This window comes from Rattus rattus, chromosome 1 (assembly GCF_011064425.1).
Source record: "Rattus rattus isolate New Zealand chromosome 1, Rrattus_CSIRO_v1, whole genome shotgun sequence".
Lineage (NCBI taxonomy): Eukaryota > Metazoa > Chordata > Mammalia > Rodentia > Muridae > Rattus > Rattus rattus.
Window position 1 is genome coordinate 21,642,437 of NC_046154.1, and position 15,744 is coordinate 21,658,180.

At 40.6% G+C, this 15,744-nt stretch overlaps 1 protein-coding gene across 4 annotated transcripts in view; it reads left to right on the forward strand.

The window, feature by feature from the left end:
* The window catches only part of Kdm1a (lysine demethylase 1A), a 54,677-nt gene that overhangs the window by 10,419 nt on the left and 28,514 nt on the right, over positions 1-15,744 (forward strand). For 2 of the 4 annotated variants that reach the window (XM_032895983.1, XM_032895966.1), the window contains exon 3: positions 12,971-13,030. The exons of the other annotated variants lie outside the window; for them this stretch is intronic. In XM_032895983.1, coding sequence (XP_032751874.1) covers positions 12,971-13,030 — 60 coding nt within the window. The remainder of the gene's footprint in view (positions 1-12,970; positions 13,031-15,744) is intronic. 4 annotated transcript variants of the gene reach the window in all.

The window sequence follows — 15,744 nt, forward strand, 5'->3', positions numbered from 1 at the left end:
CAGCCACTGGGGAACTCTGGTCTCTATATGTGCTCCCACTCCCCCATGTGCATCTGCACTAACTCAAACACACAAAGAAAAGGCCATGAAGAGAATCTGATCCCACATAAACATCCTTATACCATGGAAAGATTATTAGCTTTATATTTGTGTCAGAACTTCATATAGCTTTTAAAGAACTCATTAAATAGCCTGGCTGTGGTGGTACACACCTTTAATCCCAGCACTCAGGTAGAGGCTGGGGATCTCTGAGTTTGAGGACAGCCAGTGCTACACAGAGAAACCCTGTCTCAAAAAAAAAAAAAAAAAAAAAAAAATCTCATAAATATTGTCAACCTTGAATCCTAGCTTTCTATGGATTTCTTAATCAGTTTTGGAAAGACAATGTAAAGCAGGAGTCTTAGTTAGTTTTTGTGTTTTCCACTCTGAATAACATTAACTCTTTTTTTTTTTTTTTTTTTTTTTTTTTTTTTTTTTTCCGGAGCTGGGGACTGAACCCAGGGCCTTGCGCTTCCTAGACAAGCGCTCTACCACTGAGCTAAATCCCCAACCCCACATTAACTCATTTTTATTTTGGACAATCAAAATGTTCTTCCCTTTGAAATGACTTTAAATTCTATTAGCTATAGACACCATACTTTATCAGTTCTTATAGTCCTGTACCTTTAAAATATGCTTATTTCAGGTCTTGCCTGCTGTCTTTTGTATTACATTCATTGTTATCCAGATTAAAACTTATTTTGACAAGTTCTAGCTTTTGACCCAGGATCTTTAGCATCTTTTTATTTGTTTTATCCATACCAAAAAACATTCTCTTCGATGTTACTGTAAATTACCAGAACTTACATTTTTTTGTTTTTAAAACCTACCATCAATGCTGCTATTCCATTTGAGAGTATTAAAGTCAGTTGTTAATGTAAACTTAGGTTTAGGCTTGACTAAAGCTCTTAAAAATAACTTGTACAACTGAAATAAAATACTATAAAAATACTTTTTCTGGGTTGGGGATTTGGCTCAGTGGTAAAGCGCTAAGGCCCTGGGTTCGGTTCCCAGCTCCGGAAAAAAAAACCAAAACAACTTTTTCTGAAAAAAGAAAGATTAAATTCTGGATTCAGTTCATCCCAGTATCCAGGGCTTTGTTTGTCCTAAGACTGTCTTAAAATACTTTATCAGGCAACTCTGCCTCTAGTCAGGGTGGTGCACCTTTGCCTGTGCGCCTGGAGGCAGCCGAGCCTTCTCTGCAGCACCGTCTCACTGTTTACATTGTCCTCCTCCTCGTCCAAATTTTGTATTTCGCTTTCTTGCCTTTGTTCAATCTGTATCTCCCTCTCTTCTTTTTATCTCTAATACAATCTTTTTGATTCTTTTTCTTCTGCCTTTGCTGGGTATCTGCTATTTGAAATGCCTGTCATAACTCGTCAGGCTACAGATCCCTCAACTTAAGAGTTAGATATTGTACGGTGGTGATCTGATGTGTTAGAGGTTGTTTTGGGTGTGGTATTTTGTGGTCCTAGTGTAAGAATCTGAGAATTGCTGAAAGATTCCAGATTCGAATGTATGCAAAGACAAAGGACATTTTATCTCTGCAGAAACAGCCAGCACGAGGAGGTCAACAGTCAAAGCAAAATGGTGGCAACCACAAGGGAAGCTTGCAGGTCCCTCTTAAAGCCAATTAATAGTTTTCCAGTTGCGGTTGGGTCACCTTCATCAGGATTGTTTGAGCTTACAGGATATTTGTACACTTTTGATTCGTTTATACCTTGAGGGAGAGAGGGTTACCTTTTAGGTACATTTTCGTATTTGTTCTAAGCCTCTGGCCAGGTATCAGGTCAGTTGATGACTGGCTGCCCCTTTGTCTGCAGTTTTCCCAAGAAGCCTGGGTTGTCCTTCTGGGGGTAATTGAAACTTGAGGCCTAACACGGCTGCCTGTTCTAAAATGAAGTGAGTTAGGCCCTCTCAGAAGCTAGAAAGGAGATTGGATTCATACTGTAAGAAGCCTAGTGTTTGACTGTCTGGTTGGAGGTAGTAAGTACCGAGGTTGTGTTGTTTGAGGGATCTAAGGAAGGGCCTCCACCTAGCCAGACCTGCATCCTACCAGTTATGTGCCGACACTTCCTAGTCTCTAAGGCTTTTAGAGCGAAAGGAGGTACTGAGAGATTTGTTATACAACAGGTGGTCTGTAAAGGGGACTAAAAGCACAGAGAGATAAAGTGTTAATGAGAGTTGATTTGTTCTGGGATGCCTTTGTTATGCTAAGTGATACTCCATTCAGCCCCCAGTTAATTTGAAATGAAATTAAAAATGAAATTTAAAATGAAAATAAGAGGTTTTATTTGTTTGTTGTTGGCTTAGATTTATTTTATTAGGATGAAGTTTTCTCTTTGGGCTTAACACCTCTCCCCTCCCTTTTTTGACCATTGCACTATGGCATTATAGACCTATAAAGAGTCATGAGTAATAGACACATTTTTAAATAGCAGTTGCTTATATTTTAACCTATATCGTTTTGTTTTCTTAAAATTTCTGTGTTGGTTATATTTGGTTTAACAAATGATGGTTTTGTTTCATTTCCTAAGTATTTTTTCTGTGAAGATTAAGCTTTGTTTTAAGTCTTGGACAGATTGGGGACTTAAGACCTTTGGGTTGCATGCATTAGTTAATGGTGGGGCTTCTTTGATAGAGGACTCTATCAAAGGTTAGAGTAACTGCCCCTGGGCTGAAGGAGCCTCTGTTAGAAATACGCTTTATTCGGAGCTTGCTGCAGCTTGTCTCAGGTACGTCAGGTTCCCTTGGCGTTTGCAGTCTTTACCCCGCTTTAGCGGCCGCTCTGCTGCTGATTTACAGAAGCGTCACTGTCCTGCCTGCCCCACTGCCTCACTGAGGGGTGCTGATTTCACATTGCACTCTGCCTCAGGAGGTAATCGCCAGAGTATTTTGTTGTGCATAACTTGAGACATTTATGAAAACTTAGTAAGAGCACATTTAAGATGGGTGGTAGCATACACTTTTAATCCCAGCACTCAGGAGGCAGAGGCAGGTGGATCTCTTTGAATTCCAGGCCAGTCTGGTCTACAGAGTGAATTCCAAGACAGGACTACACAGAACAGCCTGTATCAAAAAAATTCCTCCAAATGTAATAATTCCTTATTCTGTAATCAACACAGCTCTTTGTACAATTTTAATCCTTTGTTGCAAGTGTAGTTCTGTAACCTAAGAATTATTCAACAAAAAAGATTAGCTCTTCCACCATAATATTCAGTCCAAAGGCGACAGATATTAGCAGCTAGTTGGCTGTAGGATGAAGCACAATAAAGAACACTGTAGCGAGAATTGAGAAGTGCGCTTAGTTTTTTAAAGTGGTGGATAAAATTGTATGGCTTGCTGTATACACTCTGTTTTGAAGTAATGCAGAGTGTCAGAATCCAGCGAGGTTACCTTGATAAGATCATTTGTATGATAAGGCTACTTAACATATACGCTTGGCATTTTTTAAGGAACACAGCTTTCGATTGTCATTTACTGTAGTCGCCATGTTGTATCGTAGAGCTTTAAGAAACTGTCTGCAAGCTAATGTTTCCATCCTAGATTGGATTTTGAAAGTTTTATGTTAAATATGAAGAACTGATGTTAGGTTTTTATAAAGTGGTTTTGACTTCTTGATTTTGAACTGTTAATTGCTTTTGACCGGTAAGAGAAATCATTGAATACTATGTTTGGCTTTACAGAGATTACCCTCCTTTTTTTTTTTTTTTTAATTGTGGAAGATAATATATTTTATTCTACATGATTTACAGTTTTATCGTGGGCAAAACAAGTGAAAATAAGTTCTACAAAGTAGTGCTTTAAATTGCAATCTGTAGAGAAATTGTCTTATTTTTTTAAACTTTTATTGAGAGAGTGAGAGAGGTGTGTGTGTGTGTGTGTGTGTGTGTGTGTGTGTGTGTGTGTGTGTGTGTGTACTTCATATTGTGTACCTCAGTCTTTCTCATCTCCCTCTCCCCTAGTATCTGCCCTCCACCCTTGCAACTTCTTCTGAAACTGAAAAGAAATCTCCTTGTGGAAGCTGTGGTGTGCCAGTGTGTCCCACAGTATACACAAATGTTCACTGCAGTGACTTGTTGCTTCTGCTACTTTCCAATGCTGGACCCTCACTGGATATTCTGTTGTTGCCCCGTGTCATGGAGATCCTGTAGTTTTGAACCAGCCCCTTCATGTTAAGTTCATCAGTGGGGTAGATGTTGGGATGGGCTAATATAAATCCGTGGGCCTGGGAAGTATCTAAGCTGTCTGCTGGCTAACTTTCCAGAGTGCTGCAGTAGGTGAGGGGGTGGGCCAGCTCTCCCACACTTATGCCCTTGGGACTGGCTCATCAGTGACCCTGCTGTGCTGCCCTGGTGAGGTGCAGGACCTGCTCTCCTGAGTGCTGTAGCTGATGAGGGGAAGGACCAGCTTCCTCAGGGTGCCCAGGTGAGAGAGGGGGGCCACTTGCACATGCCCCCAGGTGGCAGCCTAGACCAGGAACTTTTTCCTGGCCTTTGATGGTAACTGAGCCCTGCTGCTGCAGGGCCATGGACCCAGACATGGCCCCTGGTGGCAGCACAGGCCAGGACCCCATTGTTCCATGTGGCATCACCAGCTGCTCCCATCAGGCTGTTCCTCACTCCCCTCAGTCTCAGTTCTGCCCCTTCACTGGGCCCACATCTTCTGCTTCTCTTTCTCTCCACTTCTCCACCACTTACTTGCTCTTCCTAGTGACCCCTGCGGTCTCTGAGTGTCTGGGGTCATCTCAGGAGTGGTCTCAGGAGTGCTGCGCTCTGCTTATGCATTATGGCACCTGACAAGGGTCATTTTGGACGTGGTCTGCCCCCCCCCCAGACCTATGTGAGCAACAGTTTGGTGGTCTTCTGAGGCCCCATAGCACTGGTGGTTGTCCTGAGGGTCTTCTGTCTTGGACTCACTCCCACACAGCCTGTGCTTCTAGGCAGGATTCCAGCTCGCTCTAGCTGGATCTGGGTTGCTTCCAGGGTGGCAAGCACAGTTGTCTTAGGTTCTCTCTCTCCAGGGATTATTAGGCTACTAAATCATTCAGATGTTCACAATGTTGAACAATAAAGTTGAACTAGGAATAGATTAATTAATATTTTAGTCAGAAGAAAGTTCAGGTCAGATTATAGACTGCATAGATCATTTTAGAAACTGAAAGCCATTTTAGTACCTCATTGTCAGATACATGTAACTCCGAAGTATAATAGTAAGCATCTGGTGTGAAATGTTACAGTGGCGCTTCTAATAGTGGCACCAGAATAAAGTCCGATATTGTTCATTTTTAATCAGGTAAGTAAGGAGAGTAAGCTTTGTGGGTTTTTGTTTTTGTTTTTGTTTTTTCTCTTCTGCTCAGACACCTTAAACTTGTAGTTAGGCAGCATAAAGAATCAGAGTTATACATTTCCTTTGGAGCATTTTGAAGCCTACACTCCGAGTCAAGACTTTGCATAAAAGTAGGGATCAGGAAAATTCCTACTGTTGAGTATGGGAAAAGGGTGTGTGAAAATAGTCTTTCTGCGGTCTAAAAGGCTTGCTTTCCTCTGCAGTTTACTGCGCTGACTTCTTTGTCTCTGGTTCCTGCTGTTTCTGACTTCCTTTCCTTCCGGCCGAAGAAAGGGAGACCTGCTTTCAGCAGAAGCCTTCCTTAGGCCTAGACATTTTGAAGGTTGACTGTTTTAGTTCATTTTTTCAATGATGGTGTAACTCTAGGATTGCTGTTCCAATTGAAATGTGTGAATTTTATTTAGAATGATATTACTGCTCAAATACTGACCACCGGGAGAAGTGTTAAAAGACCTCTAGTGCGTTTGAAGATTCTGGTCATTTTTTGCTACCTTTGTGAACCTCATTTACTTCATTTTGCATTTATTCTAGTAGACAGGTCATTTATTCTGCATAAAACTGGGTCAAATAGGTAGTGGAAATGTATTGGGTTTATTTTAATTCACTTTAGATTTTTTTAAATTATTTAAATGTTTGAGTGTGATCTCCTGAAATGGGAGTTACAGGCAGTCTGAGTCACTTAACATGGGAGCAGATGTCCGCCTCAGGAATCTTTACCTCCAGTCCTTGAATGTTTTTGTTGTTTGTTTTGGTTTTTGTTATTGTTGATTTTCTTTGTTTTGTTTTTCGATATTGGGTCTCTATAATTTCCTTTCTGTCCTGGAATGCATGTAGATCAGGCTGACTTGGAATTCAAAGAGATCCACCTGCCTCTGACTCTCCAGTGGTGAGTAAAGGCAGGCCAGCTTTTTAGTGGTGTTTTTAAAGCCACTTCTTTTTTTTCCAGAGCTGGGGACCGAACCCAGGGCCTTGGGCTTGCTAGGCAAGCACTCTACCTCTGAGCTAAATCCCCAACCTTAAAGCCACTTCTTAATACGGAGATAGCAGAAGGAAGTACAAAGGAGTGGTGATTATGCTCCATTTTCTAAAGATATATTATTTATTTACACATACAGCTTTCTGTCAGCATGTACACCTGCAGGACAGAAGAGAGCAGCAGACCCCATTACAGATGTCTGTGAGCCACTGTGTGGCTGCTGGGAATTGAACTCCGGACCTCTGGAAGAGCAGTTAGTTCTCCTAATGAATGGCTGAGCCATCTCTCCAGAACCTTCACTCTCCATTTTTTTTTTTTTTTTTTCTTTTTTTTTTTCGGAGCTGGGGACCGAACCCAGGGCCTTGCGCTTGCTAGGCAAGCGCCCTCCCCCTGAGCTAAATCCCCAACCCCCACTCTCCATTTTTTAAGAGTGACTTATTTTTATGTGTGAGAGAACAGTGAGTGCTCTTAACCCCTGAGCCATCTCCAGCCCCACTGTCAATTTGTATTTTATGTGCATTGCCTATGTGGCACAGAATGGGGCAAATGGGCAGGCGTCAGTTCTTTTATCCACACGTAGGTCCCTTGAGTCAAATTGGTCATCACATCTGGCAGCAAGTGCCTTTACTCATGTAGCAATCTTACTGGCCCACTTTCTTCATTTTTAAACTTTTGTTTGGTCATTGTCTCTTTCATTTTTGAAGTTATAACATTGCTTACTGTCCTAAGATCAATCATATATTTATTTATAAGCTCGAACTTGCTTAGCCTCTTACAACCTCCATGTAGTTTTTAACTCTTTATTATTGTTCCTTTTATGTTCTATAATTTCCAAACATCTGTAGAGTTCTATTTCAGCTTATCTCTTGCCATTTTACTTATCTCAGTACCATTCTCCCAAATTAAAATGGGAGTAGTATTTAGCCATTTACACCCTCATGAGCACAGCCTTTTGATTTACTAAGTTTTATTTACTCACTTTGTTCCAAGTTATTTCACCTTACATATAAATTATGTTGTTGCCCTTTAATTGAATTTCTTTTGCTAGGTCATCTTTCCTCCCAAGACATCTGTTACAAAGTGGTCAGACGAGTTTAATTAAAATACAATGTTTATTGCCTTCTTGCTAAAGATCAGTTTTCTTCCATTAATGCTGAGATCAAGATTTAAGTTTCAGAGTGTCCAAGGTTTTGGCAAAATGATTTGACATTACCATTGTTAAGTTAGTCTCTGCTGGTGAAATGAGTCAATTCAAGCCAGAGTAAAGTATATAAAGGCAGGTTTATTGGGAAACAGCTCTTGGGCACATTCACTGGTCCCAAGAAAGAAGACTAGGGAAGTCACTGTGGGGAGGGGAAGAGCATGCCTGCATACTGAAGGAAGGAGAAAATGCAGAGAGGGAGGGAGGAAGGGAAGGGGGAACCAAAATATTTGGATTATTTGGGGAGGGGAAAGCCTACCTCCTGGGTTGGAAAGTTCAGGGTAGAGAGTAGGGTATTGCCAGGTAAGGACTGAGGGATGCTGGGAGGACGTGGAGGCCAGGTCCTGCACCTCAGCTATTCATTCTGGGTCTGAAACCCAACAATCATCTACAAAGTTCACACTGGAGAACTATAGTTGAGTCACAAAAATAATAGTGAGAAGCTCTCATAAGTACTCACAAGCTCTCACAAGTTTATTGCTTGCTTTTGGGGGAGGGAGGGTCACATTCATGGCTCTTTGCTGCCCCTTGTGGCTTGTGGATTACAAACTGGATATGCCTAGAAGTTGGCCATCTCTCTGTGGTCCCCCACTATTCCAGACCGTCTCCTCAGTTAAGTGTATGCAGTACTGTCCTGTATGAACTGCATTTGATTTTTTTCTCTGCCTTTGGATATTTTGAGCCCTCAGCATATCCAAATGCCTCAGGGACCTGTACAGAAGAAAATCATCCCTGATCCTCCAGTCTGTTCACTTATTTCATTTTTTTAAAGAGTTGCTTTATGGATATTTTTCATTTTTCTCCAAAGAGATTATAAGTTCTCAAGAATTCTACCCTAATTTTTGTTTTTTGGGTTTTTTTTAAGTCTTCTGTAGGTATTTATTTATTTTAAATTTACTTATTCACTTTATATCCCAATATCAGCTCCCCTCCCAGTCCCCTTCACTCAGACACTCCCCCAGTCCTCCCTCCCTCGGCTCTGCTATCCTATTTTTGTATTGTTGAGCAGTTGGGATAAGTAACCATTAAACACCAAATTATGAAATTATTAAACATAAAATTCCACTGATAGTAAGATGGAGATTTGTGTGTTCAGAGTTTTACTGGGTTTTTTTGTTTGTTTTTTTACTTTTGAAATGCGCTTTCTTATTGTGAAGCTTATTTGTCAAAGTATGGGATGACTAGATTGACATCTCATTTCTGAAAAAAGTCATTTCTTCCAAGATTTAGAAGTTTATCAAGATATTTAGAAAAGTTACAAATAGAGATGTAATTCCAAGAAATTAGTCAAAAATAGGAAGTTTTTGGAATTAGCAAACTGGTGATTTTCACCTTCATGTAATGACTATTTGAAGGTCAATACTGACTTTGGTTTAAGATGTTGGAAAAGTGGTCCCTTGAGTGAAGTGAGTCAAGGTAAAGTGGCATCTAGTGTTGGAACTGGTGCTCTGAAGGGGACATCCCACAGTCGTTAGAGGTGAAAAGCCAAAGACTGATGATTGATTGGAGAAGTTGTGCTCACACGACCTAAGCCGTGAGTCTGAGTGCCTCAAGAGTTCGTTGTTTGCTTAGATTGTGCTGGAGATGAAAGCAGTGGACAAAAATGTTGCTTTTGGTGTTTTCAGTTTTTATCTTGAAGTCGTGCTTAGTGAAGATACCTGTGCTCGCTTGCTCTCACATGTTAGGAGCAGGCCTGAGCTCTGGAGAGCCCCAGATCGTATCTTGCATATGTCACCTGGTTGGAGAGTTAGCTTAGTGTTTGCATCTGTGTCTTGTGAATGAAGAGAAGGATGAGCCGGATGTGACAGCCCATGACTAATTCTACATTGAACCTTGTAAAAGAGGGTCAAACTGTGTGGACCTGTCTCCAAAGAGTTACTGAGTTGGTAGAGTGGTTTCAGTACCAGCCTCTCTGGAAGATGAAAGCAGGACTTCAAGTCCATCAGTTCAAGACTACCATGAATGCATGAGAGTCTGTTTTGGTTTAGAAGTGAAGAAAACAAGAAGGTGGTTGGGGCTGGGAATAGTGAAGTGATGGAAAGCTTGCCTTGCCTGCCTGAAGCCATAGGTTTAGTTCCCAACTGCAAAACAAGCAAATAAACACACGCCTTTAGCCACGTAGCTCAGTCAATGTATGGTTGCTCTTTACTTAGTAGAGGTGCAAGTAATCCAAGCACTTGGGAGCAGCAGGTATGTCAGAAGAAATTCAGTCATCTTCAGATACACAGTAATAGCAAATGAGGACACGAGATCTTGTCTTAAAAAAAAAAAAAAAGGCAAAAAGATTCCTTTCAGTGCTTTTGAAAAGTGGGTAAATATACCACAAGTATATATTGGTTAGAAATACCCACATTTATCCTATTTCTTTACCTAAGTAACATTTTAGATTTGATTTTTTTTTCAGCTTTTAAAAATATTTCTAGGATGTTAGATAGCTTCTAATTTCACCTATATTTTTACCAAATTACATTATTTTTTATAATTAAAAATTATATTTATATTTTACTCACTTTACATTTCCCTCATTGCCCCCCTTCCAGTCACCTCCTCCTGTAATAATTTTCCCCATCCTCCCTTTTCCTATGAGAAGGTGAAGGCCCCCTAGGTATTACTCCCACCCTGGCACATCGTCTCTGTGAGGCTAGGTGCATCCTCTCCCATTGAGGCCAGGCAAGGTAGCCCAGCTAGAAGAACATATCCCATGTATAGGCAACAGATTTTGGGATAGCCCCCTGTTCTACTTGTTCTGGACACATGAAGACCAAGCTGCACATCTGCTATATATGTGTGAGGAGGCCTAGGTCCAGCCTGTATATTCTTTGGTAGTTCAGTCTCTGAGACTCAGAAGGGTTCAGGTTAGTTGACTCTGTTGGTTTTCCTGTGGAGTTCCTGTCCCCTTCAGGGCTGCACTCCTTCCTCTTTTTCTTCCATAAGAGTCCTCAAGCTCTACACTGGCTGTAGATGTCTGCATCTGTCTGAGTCAGCTGCTGGATGAAGCCTCTCAGAAGACAGTCATGCTAGACTCCTGTCTGCAAGCACAACAGTGTATGATTGATAGTGTCAGGGATTGGTGCTTGCCCATGGGATGGGTCTCATGTTGGGACAGTAAGAGTATCTTTTTTTAAAAAGTTTTGCTATGTAGGCTAGGTTGAACCTGAATTTCGTTCCCACTTCAGCCTCTCAAGTATTTGGGATTTTAGGCATAAATTACTCTCTCTACTTGACTCAGTGTCTTTATAAGAATTTTTTAAATGTAATTTTAAAAGCAGAAACAAGAAGAAATTGCCTTACCTTGTTCTTTTCATATTATTATTTGTAGCACAATAACCATGCTTAAGAAATATATCTTTTTTGTTACCTACCACTGACCATAGAAAAACAAGTCTTGTAGCTGAAACAAGTTTGCTTATTGTATGACATGCATTATAGTTGGAGAAGGGGAAATGATAAGAATAGAAAGGGTAGAGTAATTGACTTTCAGTGCCCAGTTGAAAGTGCTTTTGTAGCCTGGCATGGTGACACAGGCCTTTAAACCTAGCTCTCAGGAGACAGAGTCAGGGGCTCTCTGTAAGTTCAAGGCCAGCCTGGTCTATTGAGTGACAGCCAGGACAGCAAGAGCTACATAGTGAAAGGCCATCTCAAAAAAACAAAAAAAGGTACTTTTTTTTTAAGTAGTAAAATGTCTCTGTGATGTGAAATCTATATTTTTGCCAAGTCAGGAACACCATTTGAGAGAGAACTGCTATGTTCCAATTTTAATCTTTTTTTTTTTTTTTTTTTTTTTTTTTCGAGCTGGGGACCAATCCAATTTTAATCTTAAACTATATTTGTTTACTGTTATGAGCCCAAAAAGGATTTAATATTTTGTCTACTTTAGTTCTGTTGGAAAACAAATGAACAATGTCTTTTTTTTAACCCACAACCCTTTTTTTTTGGTTCTTTTTTTTTTCGGAGCTGGGGACCGAACCCAGGGCCTTGCGCTTCCTAGGTAAGCGCTCTACCACTGAGCTAAATCCCCAGCCCCCCCACAACCCTTTTTATGAATAAAAATCACACCAATAGTGAACATTTCTCATTTAAACTGTAGGGCCTGTGTTCTCAAGATTAGTTTGTATACTGGGTTTAGCAGTTCAGTCTTCTCATCATGCTTATGTGTTGTTTCCTAAGGGCTCTTAACAACAAATCATATACATTGTATCTTGTCTAAGCTGAAGAACCTTCTAGAACCTAGCGAGTCCTTTAGACAAGAGCAAAACAGTGTCTGCCACCTCCCAGCATATTCTGTTAGTGTCAAAAAATCATTGTATTTCAGCTCTTAATATTCTTTAGGATGGAGGTGTTATTTAAAATTTCATAGACCCTGGAACATTTTTATAAGGGCTATAATTGTTTGGCTTTACTGCTTCCTTCAAACTATGGTGGGATAATCAATCTGCTGTCTTGTGGGAACATTTTAAAATAAATGGTGGAATGAAGCTTGTCTTAAATTCAGGTCACTGGGAGATGGTGTTTTCCTACTTTCATAGGCCACACCATGATCTCCCTGCAGTGTACCAGGAGGCCGGAAGCTTAAGATCATGGTGTCTGTCTTGGTGATAGATTGTAGAAGACGGTCTGTTGACATTTTTTGATTGAATTTAAAGCTTTGATTCTTGAAGTTCTACAAAGTACCATTGAGGAGGGGTTTTTTTGTTTGTTTGTTTTGTTTTGTTTTTTGCTTTTTGCTTTTTTGTTTTGAAATATCAGGGCTTAGTATATAGCTTAAGGTGCCTCCATCCTCCCTCAGACGTGTGTCTGCAGCTTGGCCTCTGATCATATGATGTCTTTACCGAGGAAGCACTGGAGTATTCAGTCCAGTCCTGTCTACGTTGTGTGGAAGGAAAACAAAACTACTCTTGGTGCTGAATCTTTTAGTTAGATCCCCTTCTGTGATAAGAACAGGATCCCCCCCCTTTTTTTTTTTAACTAAGATTGTCAGTCATTTGCTTGTTGTCTTTCTAGATAGAAAATTAAGAGACTTGAATTGATGCTGAATTGTTGCAGTTTCAGGTCCTGTAACCCATGTCAGACTCATTGAGTGTAGCAACAGTTAGTTAAAGGTATTAGAATCCATCTCCCATTCCCATCCAGATTACTAAAGACTGGCAGCAAACATTTAGGGATTAGAAATACTGTGTACTTTGTTCTACTGCCTTTCAACAAGGATCAGCATGTGAAGTTGAAATGTCTTCACCAGAATTCCAAAGATGATGTTATTCCCTGGGCCTTGATTACAGAAGGAGTTCTCTGATACGGGTTTTCTAGTTGGTGGTAAATTCTTGAGTCACCAGCTATTAGTCCTTTATGTCCAGATATTATCTTAATTATGGAGTAAGGTCCCTGAGTTCTCCTCTTTCCTTCCACAGGGCAAGCAGGAGGACTTCAAGACGACAGTTCTGGAGGGTATGGAGACGGCCAAGCATCAGGTGAGGGTGGCATTAGATGCTTGCCACTTTAGCAAGAGCCGCTAGGTCAGGGAGTGATTGATGCTTGCAAGTGTTTTTGGCTATGGTATTCTCATTGTAGCCAGAAGCGCAGGGGTAATGTAACCCACAGGACAGAGTAGTGTAAGGAGAGAGTATAGCAGAGCAAAGGCAAGCAGACTCTGTTGAAGTCCTCAGGCCGATCTCAGCCCTCCGTTCTTCATGTTTTTGAGGAGATGGCGGATACTTTTCTTGGGAATAATGGGACCTTTAAGGAGAAACATAGAAGTAGCCACAGACAAGAGACCATAGACTCAAGTCTTAAGAAGGTTAAGGTATTTTAGGACTAGACTGCAGGTGACACCTTACATAGGCATGATTATTGTGCTGGGCACTTTTTCCAATAAATGGTATGTAATCACGTTACAGTTGACTTATCAGAGTAAAAGTTGCCTTTTAAAAAAAAAGTATATTCAAAGGGTTTTCTCTTTTCAGACCAAACTATGGATTTTGACTTCTAGGAAAAAGTAAAGAATTTCTAGGGCCATCATTTGGAACAGTTAAGCTTGTTCCCAGAATCTGAAATAACATGTTTGCGTTTCATCCTTTCCGTCGTTGAAGTGTATGAGTGCGTGTGTGCCAGGGCCAAAAGCTGGTTTCTTTAAGACACTTGGAGAAAACTGGAGTACATATTACTTTATTGAAGGCTGTCAACTCATTTAAGTATAGATTAAGACACTTGTCTGCAGCGGTTTGCCCAGCAGGTTCAGGACATATTTGTGTGTTATTTTGGATTAGATGTAGTTCTTGGAGATAGAGCATTTGGTAGTTGGTAGTCAAGGGAATCTGGAATGTTCAAAGTAGAGATCTTTCCACACCGTCCCAAGGACCAGGGATTTCTAATCAGTACATGCTTACCTCAGAGGGGTGCACTTCTCCTTTAGAGAGAATACCTTTTACTGAGTGATGCAGGCGATCTTCCTTGAAACTTGATTGGGGACAGCCTCTATAGAGTCTTAATTTCAAGGAAACCAAGTTTTCTTGTTGGTTTTTGTTTGGTTTTTAGAACATTTTCGCCTTTGCTTAAATAAACAGTATATCGTATTGCTGGTATAACAGCAGACTGTCATGTGCAACTGTGGAGCGTAGTTCTGGGTGTTGTCAGGAAGGAGTGAATGGATGCTGTGAACCCTCCAACCCTCTCTTAGATTAGATCTTGCAATGTTGAGAAGCATACATATGTGTCCCATATGGAGTTTAAAACATGCCACAGTGGTCAGCATTCTTCTCCATGTGAAGCCAGGTTCTTGAGGGATCTCAAGGGTTCCTTACAGCCAGGATTATATCTTGGTTTCTTAAAATCCATGCTGATGTCTGTTTCCTAAATCTTAGCGCTAGAAGGGAGCTTGAGGTTATCTTGTGCAGCTTCCTGCCTTCAGACCAATAGTGTTGTACAGCTCCCGTTTATCAGTTAGAGGCTTAATGAGCTGGCCAGCAGCCAGCCAACAGCTGTGAAGTGAGCGCTCAGGACATAAAGTCGAACGAAGTAGAACTCATGACTTTGCTTCTCTCCTCCTGTCTTTACTCTTTTTACTTTAGACTTGTTGTAGGACCTGATAGACCTGCTGATTTTAAGAAAAGACTTTTTATGTAGATCCAGGTCCCATGAGGCTTTTGTTTTCACTTTCAGTCTGAAATCTTGTTAATTTTCCTTTTTTATTTAAACAGTAATCAAAGGCAAATGACACCTGGAGGCCTCCTGTCTCTAACTTCTCTGTTGCTTACACCATTCACATCTCATAAAAATCAGGGCAAAATAATTTTGTGGCATAAAATACTTATTTCTCTGCTTTTTTTCTTTCCTGGTTGACCCACCACCCTGAAAAAGGAAGGTTTTGTATGTTTTCAACTATGGCATCAGGTGAGAAAGGACATTGTAGTTCAGTGTGATTGCAGACTGGAAGGAAGGCCATTCTAGAACTTAACCGTGTGAGGGGTTGGGAGATAGGACTGAAGCTTGGCAGGCTGAGGCTTTTTAAAAATTTAGACAACATCTTTGTAATGTTCTAAATTTCTAGAATAATACATTGTATTAAGTGTATCCAAACACAGAGGTGAAAACTATTCCAGAGCCAAATGCAAATTACTTCTGAATCCTATGTACTTTAAAAAAGAAAAGGCTGTTGTCCAGGTCAGTCCTTTGTAAAGGAGATGGGTGTGAGTTCTCGGATTATCCAGAGTAGTCTCTGCTTCATTCTGCAAAGCTAACCTAAGAAAGGTGTTTTGATTTAGTTTCTTGACAGTTTGTGCCAAATTAACTTTGCTTTCTTTGAAAAAAAGCTAGATTTGTTTTTTAATCTTGCTGCCCAATTTTCATAATAGTCTTCATTCTTTGAAATAAAGTTCTATCTCTAAATAAAATAAAGAAGATCATTTGATTTGTTAGCCAGGCCTGCAAGTGTCTGTGCTGGGCCTGTGCTCCTGAGCACTCAGCACTCAGCGAGCGTCCCAGCGGCTGTTTCAACTTGGGAACTTGGTATCCAGTGTCAGAGCAGGAAGGGAGGCCTGTAAAGCAGTGTTGTTCCTGATGTAGTAATATCATCGTGTAGTTTCTTCAATTGTATTTGTGTAATATTTTTGAATTCTGGTTTAGAGAAGTACTTTGAAATTGCTGTGTGAAGTAAATAACTTACCCTAATTGTTACATAGTCCTCAGA